The sequence below is a fragment of the Acanthaster planci genome, linkage group LG07, assembly GCF_054643075.1.
Source record: "Acanthaster planci isolate LZ-2023a linkage group LG07, COTS_SCS, whole genome shotgun sequence".
Taxonomy (NCBI): domain Eukaryota; kingdom Metazoa; phylum Echinodermata; class Asteroidea; order Valvatida; family Acanthasteridae; genus Acanthaster; species Acanthaster planci.
The window spans coordinates 21,585,477-21,604,710 of NC_141783.1; the positions used below are offsets into that span (position 1 = coordinate 21,585,477).

At 41.5% G+C, this 19,234-nt stretch overlaps 2 protein-coding genes across 4 annotated transcripts in view; one reads left to right on the forward strand and one right to left on the reverse strand.

Annotated features, from left to right (window-relative positions):
* Positions 1-6,369: 6,369 nt before the first annotated feature.
* On the reverse strand, positions 6,370-10,351 carry LOC110985266 (CD320 antigen-like). 2 transcript variants are annotated; one of them, XM_022246176.2, is made up of 5 exons: positions 10,222-10,351; positions 9,510-9,680; positions 9,217-9,369; positions 8,507-8,539; positions 6,370-8,011 (listed from the first exon to the last, which is right to left on the reverse strand). In XM_022246176.2, exons 1-5 carry the CDS (start codon positions 10,316-10,318, stop codon positions 7,974-7,976), a joined length of 492 nt encoding a protein of 163 aa, XP_022101868.2. In that variant the 5' UTR covers positions 10,319-10,351; the 3' UTR covers positions 6,370-7,973. The 2 variants fall into 2 exon arrangements, with proteins under 2 accessions (XP_022101868.2, XP_086995505.1); XM_087139379.1 differs by having other exon boundaries at positions 9,202-9,369.
* Positions 10,352-13,461: 3,110 nt separating this feature from the next.
* Positions 13,462-19,234, forward strand: part of traf7 (TNF receptor associated factor 7) — a 114,864-nt gene continuing 109,091 nt past the window's right edge. Inside the window, exon 1 of one of the 2 annotated variants that reach the window (XM_022246189.2) lies at positions 13,462-13,614. The gene's annotated coding sequence lies outside the window, so the exon portion shown is untranslated. The remainder of the gene's footprint in view (positions 13,615-19,234) is intronic. The other variant, XM_087139342.1, reaches the window with a different exon arrangement.

A 19,234-nucleotide genomic window follows, 5' to 3' on the forward strand; every position in this document is an offset into this window, starting at 1 on the left:
ATAGTAAACATTCCAGAAATACCCGATTACTGACTGCAGCTTAGCCATACAAGTGAGGCCAGTAATATCCTAGCAATATAGAGGGATCCCAATACGACGCTTTTAGCGTCGATCTGTGCACTTCTGCGTTTGAAAACGACGCTGTGTGTGTCAGCTTCAGTTCTTAATACAATCAAACGATTGAAAGTTAGGAGTCAAGACACAAAATACATAAAGGTATGTTAAATTCAGACTTTTCAGACTGCAAATTTTTGTGGAAAAGTCTTCGAGGATGACTCGACACGTAAATTTAAAAGAAAAATAACGGAAGGTCGTGAATCTGCATGTGCAGTGGGCGTGGTTTAAACTGAAGTGGCGTCACACTACGAACCAGATGCTGCATGTACATGTACTGTGTCGACTCCGCGGGCGCGCGCGAGAAAGTTAACACAGAGAGCCTCGGTTTCGATGTGGACATGCGCAGACGGCGCTAATGTGAAATCCCTCGCCGTGACCACGAAATAGTATGGAATTCCATATCGTTCTTTAGCTTTTTGTTGGGTCCCAATTCTGCTATTTACCAGTTCCAAACATGCCATTTTCCGTCGCCCGTCGTGCGTCGCCCGTCGTGCGTCTCCCGTCGTGCGTCGCCCGTCGTGTGTCTCCCGTCGTGCGTCTCCCGTCGTCCGTCGCCAGTCGTGCGTCGCCCGTCGTCCATCAAATGAGTTGCATAGCGCCTGCAAACGCCGGAGTTTAACATATTACAATGTGATGATTCCATTCACTTATAAGGATCTTTTCCTAACAGGCAAGTACAAATCCAACCTGCAAAACATATATTAGTCCCATAATTAATGCCAATAATGCTAGACTACCCCTGCCCCTTGACAAGAAAATATCGCCTTTCTGAGAATTCAACCAAGTGTTTTTTGGGAAAAACGTTTTCAGTAAAATGTTCGGCCAACTTATCCACAGTCTTTTTCTAATTTGCATACTGTATGTGCCGACTTGTTGTCGTCAAATTCCAGAAAGAAATCTGCCAGCCGATACAGATATTCCATTTTGTCCTCTCAATTTCCCCTTGAAATCCAGAAATACTAGACAGTGCTGTGGATAACAAACTGTTTATTAAATGTATTGTTGGGGGCAATTACCACTTGGCTTAAGTTTCAGAAAATGTGACGTGTTGGTTTTGTGGGTGTGTATGCCATGGTGGATAGACCAATGAGAACAGGTTGTCCAGCACATCAGCTTTATTTATGGGGCTAACAAGTAACGTTACTGTTTAAAAGACTTCTGTGAGCCTATCTGCAACTCAAGTCATCTCTAATTTGGAGTATACAGCAGATTTCATCATAGGTATACCCGCCCTCAAAATAATGTTGAATTAGTTTGTCTGTGATGAAAACAATTAAGGAATCAAGCATTGTAAATAGTTTATTATTTACATTCAGTTCTGTAGGATATCGTGCAGGGACAGACAGAAATATTACATAGGCTATAGGCCTAACGTCAGGCCGTTAACGAGTACAGTTACGTCTAGAGTAACTAAGTTATCGATGTAACAAAAATTGTATTATTTCATATACACGTCACTTTACCCATGTCAGTCTTTAAAAATGAAAGGATATAATTTTTTCTTTCAAGTGGAGTTTGGCGCAACTGCAAAAACGAATACATCTTCTAGTTCTACTGCTAAAATGAGAGTCAGGCACGATGGATCGATCGCACAAGTACGTGGACATGTGAAACGATCGAGGGTCAAAGTTAAAAATACCACTGCGCAACCGAGGCAAAGAAAAAAACGGCCGACGGGCGACGCACGACGGGCGACAGACGACTGGCGACGGACGACACACGACGGGCGACGCACGACGAGCGACGGACGACGGGCGACGCACGACTGGCGACGGACGACGCACGACGGGCGACGCACAACGGACGACGGGCGACGCACGACGGCAGATATGGAATTCCATAATAAAATAGATAGCCAAAAAGTTCTAACATTAGATCTACTTTTGCCATCGTGAATAAACTTTTTATTTTGACACGTAATTATGTTTGTAATTTTATTTTGTCTCTTCAAACGATCAGTTTTCAAAGTCTGCACAAATTGGGCTCAGAGTGGCCAACAACATGTTGACCACCAAGTTAATAACAAACAAAATGCGCTATTTCGTCACAAGGAGTGATCATGAGATTTCATGAAATACCTTTTTGTACAAATGCCGCCATGAATAGGATTCAAATAAATCACAATATCTCATAAACAACCTGGCTATCTATTCCTAAAATACCTCCAGAAAAAAAGCGTTCGATAAGTTCAATGATTGCACATGAATACTTGGGCACACAGCCTAATACAAGCAACTGCGCAAGCATTAAATTTGATGTTCTTGTCAGGTCATATCAATCACCAACGATGGCATAAAATTTAATATTCAACTTCCTATACTGCAGTATAGGAAGAATGCAGATTACCAGCGAAAATTGCGGCGATGATCAAGGGGTTAGTCAAAGGAGGCTTATGCATGGTTGTGAAACTGGTGGTGCGTAGCTAGCATTCGCTGCGCTCTGGCAATAGACATACCGAGCATGCCAGAAAGCGGTAACCGACCGGATGTTATAGCCCAGGCGTGTTCAATGGACATTCCTAATGCCCTCTTTCTTGTGTAGAAAGTGTTGTGTGGGATTATGTATCGAGTGAATGCCCTGCAACAATTGCTTCGAACGTGTAATAATTGAACCAGTACTCTGGCATAAAAATTCGCCCCTTGTCTATCAGCGCACTTGATACACTCGGCGTTCACGGTTAACGTCATGTCCTTAAAATCCAGCCTTCCATGGGTCGGCAATAAAAATGCCATGCCGAGGATTCCCTTGACCTCCAGTTTCGTGAAAACAACGCACACTGTACTCACTGACCTCCCTACATGGACTTCTACCCGGGCAGTCTTCATTGTTTTTATTACGTCCCATCTGCATGCCAACTGAAGTCTTAAATCTTGTGGAATCCTGAAGTAAGTTAGTCAAGACAGTTGGGTGTTTGTGGCTCCCGTGTAGTAGACTAATATGTTAACTTTTACTCCCTCAATGCTGGAACAAACAGCCTAGCCTTAATTCTGTCTTAGAGTTGGCACTTCAAGGGTGGGCAAATCTTTCTTGAAACCCGAGGATGCTTCCTCGTAAGCCTCTCCTTCCGGTAATTGTTGATCGCTCTCAAGGTCTATTACCGTGCCTGCCCCTTGAGAGTGACCTTCTCAGGATTTTCTTGACCCTTCGCTTGCTCGGGCCGGTTCACGGGTCCTGATTGTCTTTTCCCGACTTCCTTGATCTCCTGACCTTCGTCTCCTTGCTGCCCCTTGCAAAAGGAACCCTTCTGCCTGTATTTGTAGCACACATCTTCTATGCTCGCCTCTCTTTACACGAAAAGTCTTGTTTTCCCTTCTCCCTTGTTGGGACTTGCTTTCCCAATCGAGCAATTATCTACTGAATAGCTTGATCTACGGTCTGCTTTACTAGTTACTGTGGCCTCCATGGTCGGCTGCTTAACCATTCTCACGTTCTTCTTCGGTCTGTCTGCCTTTCTCTGCTCCTCAATCTTTTGATAACTCTCAGCAGCCAGGGTGGCTTTGATTGAATCCTCCAGGGTGCTTAGCTTTGCCCTGAAAATTGCTTCTCTTATCTCCCATGCTGGTCACTTAGTCCATGAAATGTCCTCGTGCCAACCGATCCCTACCTTCCTCTGAAAACTCTGGGTAGGCTAACGAAGAGAGTTCCCTTATACTCTGCCATAACTCCTGTAAAGTCTCTTTTTCTTTTTGGCGAAGGTGCCGAAGCTCCATCAAGTGGTATCCCGCCTGTTGGCCCGGACCAAACCTCTGGTCCAATGATGAACAAATCAAATCCTGGAAGGAATCTCTTTCCTTCCATCTGGCAGCCCAACACACTTAAGGCCAGCCATCGAAGACTTGCAGCAAGAAACACTTTTGCTTGCTCATCTCTCCATATTGGCCACACGGCAGGCTGCGAAGTGTGCCTTATAGTCCTTCCATGGCACTTTACCGTTGAATCTATTCGGACATATGTTTGGCCTCTTCAACTTCAGCTCTGGTCCAGCCACATCCACCTTGACTGGCTCCACTGTATTTTTCTCAAGGGCTGCTCCTGCATTTCCCTCGTCTTCACTCGTCCTAACTGGACATTCTCCTCTACTTGTAGAGGTCGCAACCGTATTTGCTGGGGTCGCTGGCACCGTTCCCAAGGGCGACAACCTAGGTGTTGCCGAGAATAGCTCTGACGTCTAGATTTCCACTAGACTAACCAGTTCACGTTGCTTTGATTCTAGCAACTCCCTTCTTTGCAACTCCTTAGTGTCCTGAAGGTGCTGTCTTTCCGAGATTGCACCCTGAAGTAGTTCTTCTCCCCTATTACATGTAATATCCATTAGTAAGATGGCAGGTTCCTCTTCCATCTGTTCCCCAGTCAGTGGTTCCATCCCTTTCTTAAATGATTCTCCAATCTTAAGATCCCTGATGCACGTTTTTATCCCACTTCTGACACCTATGTGGCGCCGACCGACTTTCGCCAAGGTCGGTCCGGCCTCCCGACCGACCCTTCGGTGAGCCCAGACGAACGGCTATCCAGGTAAACCTAGGTGGTGAGTCCGTTTGGAGTACCGTATTCCGCCAACAGACTCTCTTCAGGACGGACACTTAAGGACAGACTTCAGGGACAGTTATTAAAGGGACTGACTGGACAGACAGACGGAGAAGTAATGGACACCGACACCTTTAATTACTGGCTTCAAATAACAATCACAAGGTTTTAAATTACTGATCTCCTTCTAATTGGCAAGAAACTCCTTCACTGAATAAATAATCAAAGGGCGGCACCTTCGTGGAGGGTAATGACCGTAAAACACAGCCAGAGCCCCTGGCCCACAGCGCAAACTACAAGAAATCCCAGGATCTCCAGCCCGCACAAAGACCGACTTCCCCAAGGGAATAACCAAGAGCTCCTCAGTGCGTCCCTACCTTCCGATCCGCTATCTTTCCTACACAATAGTTCAGCACTTCAGTCTGGTTCGTCCCCGTTCGCTCTAGACGCAGAGCAGCGATCCACACACACGTCTTGCCTTCATGACGCACCGCGATCATCTCCTTTCGCGCCCACACAGTCCGCCGACTGGAGGCGCTGCGAAACCAACTACTAGCGCTGCTAACTCGCTGCAAGCACGCTTTTGCGCTACAATATGTTGCCGTTTTTCCAATGGGTGCACCACTAGAAGAAAATTCCTATAGACAGCAGTGATAAATCCCCATACTTCAAAAATATTTTTAAAATACCCACAACGCTCACAGGTTTTCAGGCTGCACAGAAAAATGATGTTTCACATGTCCCCTTTCATTTTCCTCTCAATTTTTAGTGGGTTGACCAATGACTTTTTGAGAAATTCTCACCCAAACAGACCACCCCTAAAACGAAGGAATTTTACTGCCCGGGAGAGTAGCCATTTTGAAAATGCATATTTCTGGTCTTTTTGCAAAGGTACACCCCTATGGCTCTCGTCATGTAGTACTTTGGGTGCGGTACAGTTTACTATGGTGTACTATTTACGACACACATTTCTCTCTCTCCCTCTAGCTTCCCTCCAGGCGACGCAACTACACGACGCGACGGCACGACGGCCCCCTTGGGACGTGCCGTCGGTTCGCACCGTCGCCTTCTTGCCATTACGTTTGTACACACACGACAGTACACGACGCGTCGTGCGTCGCGTCGTGTTTCAGGCGACGTAATAGGCGATGCGATGTACGACACGACGTACGACGCGACGCACGACAGTGCGACGGGACGGGCGACGGAAGGGGCGACGTTTAGGGAGAAAGAGATGCAACAAGGAAAGGAAGCAAGACAGCGCGACGCAACGGGTCACACGGCTCGACGCGACGAACAACGCGACGCGCCGCCCTTTGCTTCATGGTGTTTATAGAGGGCGCCTTTACTGTTTTCTTTTCTTTCCCCCGGTCCGTGCTTGCACAGTACATGCCATAGGTAGCAGGTCTTGGTTTTTCTGTTCTTTTTGTGCAACTTTCTGTTTTCATTGAGTGAGTTTTTTTTGTGTGTGTGTTTTTTAATCAAAATGTAATCAGAAAGAGCTTTGCCACCAATCAGCATTGTCTTCAAGAAATAAATACACGTCAGCCACAACGTTTTAACTTTTCCTGCTTATCTTTCTAGTAATTATTTTGTAAATCCACTCTTAGAAACAATACGTCAATAACTATTACGTGCTTGCAAAAATGTAACAGGTAGATCTGATGAGACTTGAAATTATGCGCGTGGCCAAACAGAGTTGAAGAAAAGACACCGTCACTATGGTAGTAGGATCTACAGTGTTTTATTAAGGCCTGGGATTACCTCGGTTGATATTACCCGAACTAATATAAGAGATTACCTGTCTGAGCTGTGTTGCGCTGAATTGAAAGGTGAATCTGAATCTGAAAAGTTGTGCCTGTACAGGGTTAAGACATTTTTTGACTTGAGATTCTATCATTGTTCGAGATCTCCCTCCAGTTTCTCAAAGTTATACCACAAGGTTAAAGAAAACCTAATTTTGTTTTAAGTGGGCGTAATGATCATCATCGGCAAACAATTTTTAATTTTTTAGGTATATGTATAAGGGAATTGAAATGGGAAATAAACTGTCAAACAGAAAGGTTTAGAAGAATTTACGTTCAGCCGCAGGAAATGAATGGGGACGAAATGATTGGTCATTCCATTTAATGAAATCGCCTCACTTTTCGATGTTTATTTTTTAATGTATATTTTATGAAAGATTGTAATTATTTATTGTTAAATTAGTCATTTTAATATAATCCTTTCTAACCTTTTCGCAATAGTAATAAGTCAGTGTATTGTAATCAATAAAATGTCATTTACAATGTTTCACTGAAGTTGATGTTTTACAACTGAATGATAATTTATATTCTAATGAGAATTCTGTGATAACCCTATCATACAAACAACCAGAAACGAAACAACCAAGAAAAATCTTCATCCCCTTTTAAAACTATTATTGTTATTATTGTTACTTTACTTATCAAGCAACACCTTAAACATTCAGTTAAGGATGGTCATTCTGTACATTGCAATTTATGAATGTCTTTAGATCACGACTTCTTTAATTTTGTGTTTAATATCCATTTCATATTATCACTATCATCTCCTCTTAATCATAAATTGTCTAAACTACATGGATTCTCTTTGCAAGGGCAAACCCTGTACAAGCTTGGCTTCTTGTATGGCCTCCCCATATTACATGTATTTTAAATAAACCACGTTGAAGAGTTTTCTTCCCCTCGCGTATCCCCCATACTCTATGCACGTAGTATGAAATAAACCGGAACCCGAACCTCGTTTTATTCGATGACATCTCTTCGTTTTACTGAATGCTGAAGCTTTTGTGATTTCGGAAACGAAACTCTAGATTACTTGACTCAATTTAAATGCAACCCTTTACGCCGTTGAGGGTATCGTAGCTGAAGGGAAGCTAATGGAGGACAATTTTCTACAACAATGACGTAATCAAGTCTTCTAAATCGCAATAGGGTGGGAATATTAAAAGTGCTGATTAAGCAAAATCGGAACACCGATAAAGCAATATTAGAACGCTGATATGCAACATCGGAATGCTGATAAAGCAAAACCGCAACAGTGATAAAGCACAATGGGAAGGATGAAAATAATAATATTTATTATTATTTGCGGAAATAGGTTGAGTGGATAAAAATTCTTTGCAACGGGCAAGCAAAACTCTGCCTAAACGTCGTCTATAACTCACCAGTTACAGGAAACTTTATAACTTATGTAAGTATATAGTTGGATGACACTAAGAAAGTTTTCATGGTGCAATTATAGGTCACCATATTGTTGGCCATTGTCATGCTGTTCCTGTTCATTCATTGGTCGTTACTCTCTCACGTGGTCTAGTTATTTCCGCGTCCCCTTGCACGACCTTGAGAGCCTGAGAAGCAATGTGGAAAAGGAACAAAGTCTTATATCTTACTGCAGAGTGTACTGTGCATCCTCGTCCCCATAAATCGATACCATTGCACGATATGGGGCTGATGGGTACCCCCCTCATGTCCAATCCCTATACACACACTAGGCTATTGTTACCTAACACATCCCCCCAGAAGTCTGTAAAGAATTCCTGAGATTTTGATCAAACAATGAACAACACAAAGGCGGGGAGGGGGGTTCTCTCTGTCTCATATCTTGCATCATATAGCAACGTCAGTAGTTTGTTCTCATTACAGCCATGCACCTGCTTGCAGGTTGGATCGTTTGCGTATAGCCAAATCGTGAATGTTTATAATTAGGTGTAGAATAGCATTAGGCTTTACGGTGATACACGCCCAAAGACCTTTGTACACGTCTAAACAATCTTCAAGGGTAGAGCTACGTGACATGTGGTCTAGGCCACTTCGTCTGCAAGTTGCCTCCTACATGTACGTACCTTGGTGTATGCGAACGTGTTTCTTTTTGTTCTCTGATAGAAATAGAAATGTACAAATAGAGATAGCATTAATTCTTGCATCCTGGTTCCTGAGAAAACGTAAGGAAGCCCGTAGGTCAAAATGAAATAACTGAGTCAGAGGTTGAATTAGTTTTATAACTTTCTTCTCCTTGTTTATATTTGTAATATTATCCCATGTCTTTTGATAGGTGGATTGAAGAAACCATTGTACAGAAACTTGAAAATTATCATTTTTGTGCATCTTGAATGGGAGCTGAAAGGTTTTTTTAATGTGCTGCTCGTGATATCCCTTCAAATAAGAAAAGCCAACTGCAGATTTTACAGATAAAAGAAAGTGGCCCAATCGTCAACCGTATAATTGAATAATAGGGGTTGCTGGAAAGCCCAGATATAGTTTTAGAAAGTATAGAAGAAGAACAGAAGTAATGCCTTTTCTTCTTTTCAGCACTGTGCAGAAATGCCAGTCGAAAAGAATGGAAAAAATCACACAGATACCAGGTATCCAGCTTTTAGAGGAAAAGCGAAAAATCTGTGTACCGAATTTCATTTACGAAAACTTTACAACCTACATTGCTTATAAATTTTCGAATCTGTGCGGGTTTGGAAATGCGTAATTCTTATTAATCAGTGATAATCCGAGTGTTTCTACTGAGATATAAAGAAGATATGCATGCCTTTTCATATCGTACCATCACAACCAACTTCGTCTTGACCGTCATAGCAATCAACGATGTCATCACAGCGAAAATATTCAGGAATGCAATCACCGTGTTTGTTCTCACAGTGTATTGCGTCGTCGGTGCATTCGAACATATCATCACGGTATTGGGAACTGCTAGACGCTGAAAAGAACAATCCCAATCATTCTCACGATTCAGAACTAATTTCTGGGAAGTGAGGATGAAAACTATTTTTGTTTTCTAAATTGATGTGTAATTGCATGTTTTTACTTTCATGACAATGAATGGCATTTGATTCTTACAATGACAGTCCTGTTCATCTTCGCCATATTTACAGTCAGCGACATCATCACATCTCCAGTAGCTTGGAATGCAGTCGCCATATTTGTTTTCGCAATGTATTGCGTCGTTGGTACATTCAAACATGGTATCATCGCTGTACTCGAATGAAAGGCTGGGTGGTGTGGAACGGACTAAAAAAAACCATTATAAAGGCAGGAATGTATTACAACTACACTGGGAAAATACAGTTAAAATATGAAATCTCAACGTTCCTTTTTTAGGTTACCTCGATTTAAATATTCAAAGCCTATCACCAGTCAGAAAGATCAACGTTGACAATACTTGCTACACTCTAAAAACGCCCGGATCAGATTGACCCAGAATTGGGTCCCATTCGGTATAACCCTTTTCCGGGTCAAATTATGACCCAGAAAGGGTCAAAAATTACCCGAAAGGGGGTCATATTTTGACCAAGAAAAGGGTCATACCGAATGGGACCTAATTCTCCATGTAGTACCCTGCCTCCTTGAACGAAGCAAAATTCCTGAGCCCCCCATAACAAATACTGGATCCGCCCCTGAAGTAGCGAGAGTAACTTACGAACGCAGCCTCTGGTACACTTTTGTCATTGAAATATTTGTAAGGTAGATACATACGTAATTGGGCATCATTCACTGTGCGGCGATAAATGAAAGCACGAGTTAGATAATACCTGAAGAGAATTTAACTTACCCATGAGCACCGCAGCCAGTAGAAGGAAGGTTGTAAGATAAGTCATCGTGGCAGAATGATAATGCAGGACACGCTGGGTGCTTGTCACTGCTCTCATTTATAGGATTTTTGTCAGTATGACAACAAATAAAAATACATGCTTTATTCCTTCTCGTGTCTAATTGTTTCATCATCAGCTTCGCTAAACATAATTAGTGTATTTATGAAAGAACTGAAAGTTTGCTCTGCAGCAAAGTCGTTGCGTTGTTTTAGTGTTATTTTGATGTTGCCGAATTCAGACACCAATGTCCAGTATATTTACTCCTCGTTAGTGGGATAACTGAAACGTAATCATCATTATGAGTTTGGGTAATATAGAAGACAAATATGCATTAACAAACTGAAAGCCTGAGGGCGAATAGCTGATGCATCAAGAATATCTTCGCGCTGGTACATCGATTGAAATTGATGAGTGTAAATTACACATACTGCCAGATGTGACACTAACCACAGAAGTCACAAGAGGGCGTCTGAACATGGGAGGGTTAAAATTCTGTCTTTGAATTGAATGGGAGGGTTAGAGTTCAAGCATTTAACCCTGACTTCCAGAGAAAAAGAAATGCCTAAGCCCACACCTATGTTTAGCCTCCTAGCTAAGATTGTTTCATTTTCATCTAATTGCAGCACTCTTCGGTGATGGGACACCGAGTTCTGTCTCTCGCTATTGATTTTGCAAATGAATTCTGGCCTAAGAATGTTTAATTAACTAAAGGTAAAGGACAGTGTAAAACTCAAGTAATTAGAGTTGAAGTTTGAGTCTTGACTCCTTTACCGATGTGAATCCAGTCAAGACCGCAATGGAAATACGAGTTTTAAAACCTATTTTGCGTTATCCCCTTTTCCGCTGGTGAGGCTTCTTCTTTGAGAGTATTGGGTTTTTTCAGTCTAAAAGCCTCTGTTTTACCTTTGTATCTAGATTTTTATACTTTGGAAAGCAAAAATCAAATTGAATCGAATAGAATCAACTGAAAGATGATGTTGTTAGCAGGGACCAAGTGAATAAGGGGAACTGTTTTCATTCATCATTATGTAGGCCTACTTTTATTAATTTTATATAAAGGGTAAAACATTCACAGAAAACGTACATAAAATTTTCACATATCTTCAAAGAATTTAAAAATAACCGATGATTTCAAATTTTGATAAACTTCCCCGAAAATGTGACATGCTTAATTTGGATTGGATTGAATTGTTCGTCTTTAGCCATTCTGAGTATGGTATTCCAACGATTCATGTCTTAATGGAATCCGTCGGAGGTCAGTTGGGAACTTTGTTTTTAATTTTTTTAATTTATTTATTCGGCAAACCAGTGACATTTAAAACAAAAGGCAAGAATTGCGAATGATTATATAATTAGAAATGACAATAGTAGACAAAGAGTTGAAATCACTCTAGATTGAACCTGCCTTCACAGAAAAGAGACAGGGAAACAGGAATTTAAGGTGGGCTTTACAAGGGGTAAATGTGTGCTAAAAACTAAGCTTTCTTTTCCTTGCATTCAAAGATTAGCCATGGAGATTCTTTTGCTTTCATGTGTATTAGACATCTTTTGAGTTTTTAAGAATGATTCAAACCAAAAAAAGCAGAAAGGACTCTAAGCTCTAAGTTTGCAGCTGCAAATAATAAAATTGACTACAAAGAAAAAGTATGTTAGAATTTGTCGTTGGGTACACCAAACAGAATTTCAGATTTGAAAGTGTAAATTCACTGTGAATTTAGAAGCAATAAAATAATAGAGATATGACAAACTAGATGAAATATTATATCAATCTAAGGCAGGAACTGATGTTTTGAGGTACTTTTTCCCACAAAGGAAATAGTTAGTGGAGTTTTCCCTACCCTAAAAGTAAACTGTTTAAAGCCATGCCCCCATGAAATATTATGAAATGAAAAGGCTTAATTAAGGCAAATTTCAATTATATTTACACTTTAAATCAGAATGGCGAGTGTGCAACCCCAAAATCGTCATCCATTAAATTGATGCCGAAATCTCCATTCCCAAAATATTTTGCTTATCTGAAAAACCTACTGAACATGTTCACATTTGCTTGCTTTCTTCTCTAATGACCTTATCTTTTTGAATTACTGAACTGGTTCAAAGGTCGAAAGTTAGGGGTTGGGTAAGTAAAACAAAATCGAACCTTAATTAAAAGTGAAACTATATGGTCTCATTATTTCATGGAAAACTGACAGCACCATGGGTTGAGAAGCCCCCCGCCCAGTTTCCTCAATGAATGGATTTCAGCAACAAAGGTTAAATATTCAGTTTACAGCCCCTGGACACCCACAAATGAACTTAGATACCGAAGGAAAACAAACATGAAAAACACAGCTTGGAAACTTTCGTCTTTGGAATTTCGCTAAAGGATCCCCTCAATATGTTCGCAGTTGGGTGATTCACTCAGTGGTGTAAATATGTGCCGGAAATTGGGGCGAATTGAGATGGGGAAAGGTGTGGGGTGTGTGGTGGATGACATGTAAATTGGAAAAAAAACGGAGGCCAGGACACAATATGACTCTATATAGATTTCGATGTTCCTGATATTAATGTAATTCTGAAATTGCATATATTTATGGCTTTTTAATTGTTTTCCCTTTTTGAGTGATACTGAATAGGCCTACATTAATTTTACTCGTTAGAAATCTGAAAAATTCTTCACAATCTACTTTAATCTTTTGCTCAACACAAAAACAAGTGGGGCAGGGGGTGATCCAATAGCTCATCCCTCCACCTCAAAAAGTGGGAAGGGATATATACCTCCTGCCTCCCCCCGCCGGATTCACCCCCATGGAGTGGCTGCGTCCTCCTCAAAATGTGACCCAACCTTACAAAATACGTCGGCAATTGCCGACAGAGCTACTGAGGGTTGAAGTTCTTTCGCAGTGAATCTCACACGATGTAAATCAATATTTTCCCGCGTAATGCCCAACTTCATCTGGACGTTAAACCGGGTAATATATGAAATCAAAGAATTCACTTTGCCCTGTGTTAATGGGGTTATCGTACAAAAAGCCATAGCGATATGTCCAAAATGAGCTTGCAAGGCCGGCTACACCTCTTCTCAGTTCAGCTTCTCCCCTCGTTAAATGGTCAAAGACCTAGATCTGGCGCTCCTTTTGATGAAGCCATAAGTCGCATAAATGCGGCCACCGATAGACTCATGCGTTTTGTTTTATGAAAGTGTTTTCATTGTCTGGAACCCTTGCTCTGACTATCAGCAGCAATGGAAATATTCATCGCACCAGACGACTAGGAGGGTTAGAGTGCAGCACAGCAGTTAGCACACGTAAACCAGCAGCCATACGTTGTACGTGACATGCAGTTGATGGTTGATCGCACTATCGCACGAACAGGTAGGGGCGAGTCATGATTTGCAGGAAGAATATCCTTTGGCTTAGATGTGAATTTGGTATCTGTATATTGACAGGATTGACAATGACCTTGATTACAGAAAAGCTTAAGTTAGCCATGTGTAGCGGTAGGCCAGGCCCAGACAGGGGGCGCGCTACTTCGAGAACTCAAAGTCACTACTGACACTAGGCATGCTAGGCCTACATTCTGTACATCACTCCGTTACAGCCTACTCCGTGTGACTTTTACTAGCCAACACGGTTTACGTGGTGTCGTATAGCCCCACTAGTGTGGCAATGATCACTCCTGATTTATCCTAAGGATGATTTATCCTTAGGATAAATCAGGAGTGATCTGTGCCACACGAGTGGGGCTAGGTGTCGTAATGCGCGCTATAGTATGGGGTTTTGGAATCGAATGTTTGTGTTGAAATGATTCACTGGTGTAAGAAAGCTATTACACATAAATCCAATTTTCTCTTTTCAGCAAACCTGATTAGGCTTACATGTACCTCTTAAAAAGCGGGAAGGTTTCAGAGCATGAGACGGAGTATTTTTGAAAAAAAAAATGAGATTTTGCTCACCAATTTCTCGTTTCCACCCATTGACTGTCGCTCCATTCATGCTGTTCGTGTTTACAGTGCATGCACTGAGCCCACCAATGAACGCGCTTGCTCTTTATATTGGTTCAACCATTTTCGGTGGTTGGGGGAGGGGAAATGTTTAAGTCTCGCAGTCTGTCACAACTACATAGCATAGTGCAGCACATGTCGCGCGTCCGGCCCATGGGTGTTTCTAGTTCACAGCAGCAGCCAGGACGGTTCCACCATGGTCCCACAATGAAAACAACATAAGATGTCATCCTCCGAAACCGAAAAGGGTTGAACCAATATGTGGAGCAAGTGCAGTCATTGATGGGCTTGACGCATATGCAATCTGATAAACATGGACGGCATGAACCGGGTACCTCCGTATCCTTGGCCCCACCCGGTCTACCCAAGAGGTGGAGACTCTGCGAAAATGCTTTCTATGAACCTTTTTTGTATACATGGCTGACTGACCCCATCAGATCATTGATGTATCAATAAATTCTGTAATATGGGTGATTTCCAGTTTGTTTCTGTCCATAAAACTTTTGTTTCGATTTTGTTGTCCACATCGGCCATTCATTTACTACAGCAATTAACTCCCAATCATTTGACCAATGCTCAACACAGTCGGGACCTGTTTGTCTGGGAACCATACAATACGGTGTTAAAAGGCGGTGATCCCAACTGCTGTTTATCAGCGACTTTGTATCACTCATAGTGAAGCCTCAGGTGTATAATGCGTGAATGCTATGAACGTGTCGAAAGAGACAGCCGTTGGATATTTTCTTGGATGGCATGTCCTTGTGCGGGGATTGGACATGTGAATGTTGTATGCGCCACACGCCACAAACATGTATCTGGGAATGATTTCACACTTGATCCCAGCATCGTATGTATTTCGATTTGCATTCGTTCAACATTTTTAAGCAATGTCATACTCTTGGGACCTACGTGTAGTATGTACATGTATGTAATAACACGAAACCTATTAAGTTCCCAGACCAAACAGATCCCAAATGTGTTTAGCATCGGTCAATTGATTGGGAGTTAATTGCTGTAGCAAACGAATGGCAGATGTGGACAACAAAATTGAAACAAAAATTATACAGACAGAAACAAACTGGAAATTGCCCATATTATACATCAATGATCTGATGGGGTGAGTGAGCCATATACACAAAACAGGGTTCACAGAAGGTGTTTTTTTGCGGAGTTTCCACCTTTGGGGAATACTGTTGTGGGGCCAAGGATGTGGAGGTAGTCCAGTAGACTAGCCCCCGGGTCTTGGGCTAGTGGGCACTGGTAGGTGTGTTACTCTGTTTGGACATGTTGGACTGTTTGGTAACATTCACCTTGTTTATGAACATCCGAAGTTAGGCTACGTGTCATAGGCTACATTAGCTGTGTTTCCATTGGTGGTTTTCTTCCTTGGGCACGCAGAAACTTACCGTGACATTCCTTGGTGTCAATCCAGCGCGCATTCCCACGTGCACCTTTGTTACAGTAATGAAACGTTAATTCGCTGTGTTAATAAGACCAGCTGATTACATTGCCTGGGTTTTCTAAATCATTATGACAAATTCTGCCAAATTTACCACAAATAAGGTGTACACTGTACACAATGTGTGTATAGCTTTATCTGAGCATGCTTCACTGTGTGTGTACATTATGCTGCTGTACTGTGCGCACTGAGACTAGGAACCATACAAATTGGTGTTAGTTTTTTAATGTGTAACAAACATGTAATTTGGCCCTCAGGCCACGAGATATATGCAAAATAATAAAACCTAAACCATTTTCGTGTGCCCGCTGTGTGTAGCAGTAATTTGGCTCATACATTTAGCGTGGTTACGGTCAACATTGCATGGGAACTGTTCCCATTGGACTTTTTTGCACCCCTGCTAACTCACCGTGGCTGGGCAGAAATATTCCCCGATCCTTTTCAGCTTGTTAGTTTAACATCATGATTGCGGTAAGTTGACAGGGACGTTAGTTTAGCGCATGTTCCCATTGGATTTAATTTTGTAATTCTACAGGAAAGTCGTGGTAAGTTTTAAAAGTCCAATGGGAACATGGCTATTGACAAATGACCTGATGTAACGCTAAATTGTCGTACTCTAGGGCCCTGCCTAACACAATGTTCTCACCATGACCCAAGAACTGAGGTTCACCCACCCTTTCTGCAGGTACTTAACATTAACCCTAACCCTCCTCAATCCTTCACCTGTTGGAGGATTGAGGAGGGTTAGGGTTAATCAATGTAGCCCAGTCATGGCAGTTTGACATGTGGACATCATTGTTCATACATACTTGTACATGTGCAGTACCTCCCAGAACTGTGGGGGTTTGATGTCCACCGGGCACCCTTAGAAGCATGGCGAACGTCGAACCCCATGACATTTATGAAGTCGTGTCCTACACTTGTCAGTATCCCACTTAAGGCATGTCAGGAGCCTAACGCATGCATCACATTGATATTACCCAGCTAGTGCGAAGAGTGTGGTCATTTAATTTTCATCAGGTACATGTGGGCCTACCTGTACCTGTATGATGTGCACTTTCTGAAGAGTTAAGTCAGTAATTTCAGTGGTGTTGAGAGAACGAGCATTTTAAAAGCAGGAACATGCATGTGGGCTACCTGAAATTTTATGAGAACATGCATACGGTATGTACGTACCGGGATGCTGCTGGGTTGAATGTTTTTAAAATAATTTGTAAATAATAGCCCTGGTTGCAATTAAAGTCGCTTTAGAGCAGGTTTCTTTTCTGTGTAGTTTTATACAACTTTTTTTAGTCAGTTGCTTAGTATTAGTTATGTACATGTATTATACATACTGTACTGGTACCAAAGTTCTATAAAATAAGTGGCAAAGGAGACTGCCGTCTAGAACCCTGGAATGTGTTTTCAAGACTTCCATCCAGAAACATATTTTTGACATCAAAGTAACTGTAACTACCAGAAACATGTTATACATGTACCGGTACATATAGGTGGCTCACAAAAACAATGAAGAAATACTTATGTCAAGACAAAGTGTAATGTGGCAGACAGCGTTGTTACAGATGTCATTTCACACAGTTTTGGCAAGTTTCTTACTGATGTTGATCTCTCTTTGTAGAAGAAAATACCCATGGATGTTGATTTACTGCATGCAGCAGCAACCTAATGCTCTCATTTTGGCGAAAGGGAAAATTTTCTGCTTACGCCCTGCCATGTTGAGCTAGGATAAACCAACTTCTATTATTGATTCATATTCAGTTGGAACAATGTTGATTTACTGCATGCAGCAGCAACCTAATGCTCTCATTTTGGCGAAAGGGAAAATTTTCTGCTTACGCCCTGCCATGTTGAGCTAGAATAAACCAACTTCGATTATTGATTCATATTCAGTTGGAACAATGTCATAGAGGTGTAACATACATGTATGTCACCAAAATGCTTAACCAACAACCAAAGTAGGAAGATGTTGCTGGCCCTGGTCACGAAAACATGTCACTCTGCTGGCTTGTTCAGAGGTTCACCATGTTACAAATACACTCATATTTGCTCTGTAGTTCTGGGGACAAACACAGATTTTGAGAGGACTGAAACTGTTGTGGGGACAGAGAAATGTTCCTTAAACTCTGTCCTAATTTGCCTTTAGAATTTAATGCAGCAAAAGCCTGTCCATATCCCCATTTGGAGGTGTACACTGTACTGGTATGTCTGTGATTGTGTTTTTGAATTGCACAGTCAGGTGTCGTGTCCAGGATTTGGGTATTACAATTACACAATGTTGTGCACTGAACTGACGATCCTGTCATTAAACCAAGTATGCCTTTCAACATTAGATTTATCTGTTACTGTACATACATGTACATGTATCTTTGCCTCAGAAGCTATTATCAAAAAAAGTGCTCCTTTTATATGTACATTGTACATGTACATGTATGCTTGGTGTTTAAATGGTGTCAAGTGTACCCACAAGTGCCAGCTGGTGTATAATTGGCACACATATGGCAGCCAGGCAATATCTTGGCAGTTGTATGATGAAGAAAGGCCAGCCATCGAGGCAAATGATTCAGTCTTTGTTAGTAAGAAGTTGTTCGAATGGCAGTGCTCACTTGCGTAAGTTTTTTTTCCCTATAGCCTAGGCCTAATTATTGGGAAGATGGACACCAGTAATTGAGTCTTACACAAGTTCCATATACGGAAATCAGTAATTCTGGATCTTAATTATTACTATCAACACACTGTCAACACATGATAGGCCTAGTATAATTTAACGTCAACACAGTGTCAACTTCCCGAAAATACAACTTTGATCTACAAAAGCGTGAAAAGAGGGATAGAATACTTGGGCTGAAAGAGACTTTCCAGTCGTTGGATGTCAGAAATCAATTTGCAAAATGGAGTTATCACATGAAAAAATTATATTTAGCTTAGCAGCGTAGCTGTCTGCTGCCGTCTTGCCTCCTCATTGAATTTGGACTGTGTTTAGGCCCCTGCTGAGGTGTGTATTTGCTGCGCTGTAAATTAAATATTTTTCAAGAGAGTAAAACTCAATATACATGTAGCAGAAACAACATCATAGATTTTATTCAACACAGTTGTCAAACTACGAAAATGGACAGTTATTTAATCTTTAAAATATATAACTGGCGGCTAATTTCTGAGCTGTTCGTTGTTGTGCAGAAATAGTCATGGGAAGCAGTGTACAAAACATTATTGGTAGATTTGTGAATAAGAATTTATAGTTTTTGTTGAACTACAGTAAATTGATTCTGTGATTCAATCTACATGTATCGTCTCCAAAATTAGACTGTTTACTTTCCAAGTGATTTCCACAAGGACAAAGGGAGTTGGTCAGTATAACAGCAAAACAAAGAAGAAACATATTTTAAAAACTTTTCATTTTGTTATTCCATTACAGAGCATCTGCCACAAGTGCTTGAGGTACAATGAGAGGGCAGCAAGGAAGGATAAATCCAAAGTGAGTTTTTTATGCTTTTAATGTTGTACTCCGTTTGGAAAAATAATTGAAGTAGTGACA

Bases quoted from the DNA above. Each gene is read 5' to 3' on its own strand.
- LOC110985266 (XM_022246176.2), bottom strand. From the start codon at position 10,318: ATGAGAGCAGTGACAAGCACCCAGCGTGTCCTGCATTATCATTCTGCC. The intron at 9,370-9,509 runs GTAAGAATCAAA...TGTTCTTTTCAG, and splicing joins AGATGAACAGGACTGTCATT to CGTCTAGCAGTTCCCAATAC. The intron at 8,012-8,506 runs GTACGTACATGT...ATTGCTTCTCAG, and splicing joins ACACGTTCGCATACACCAAG to GCTCTCAAGGTCGTGCAAGG.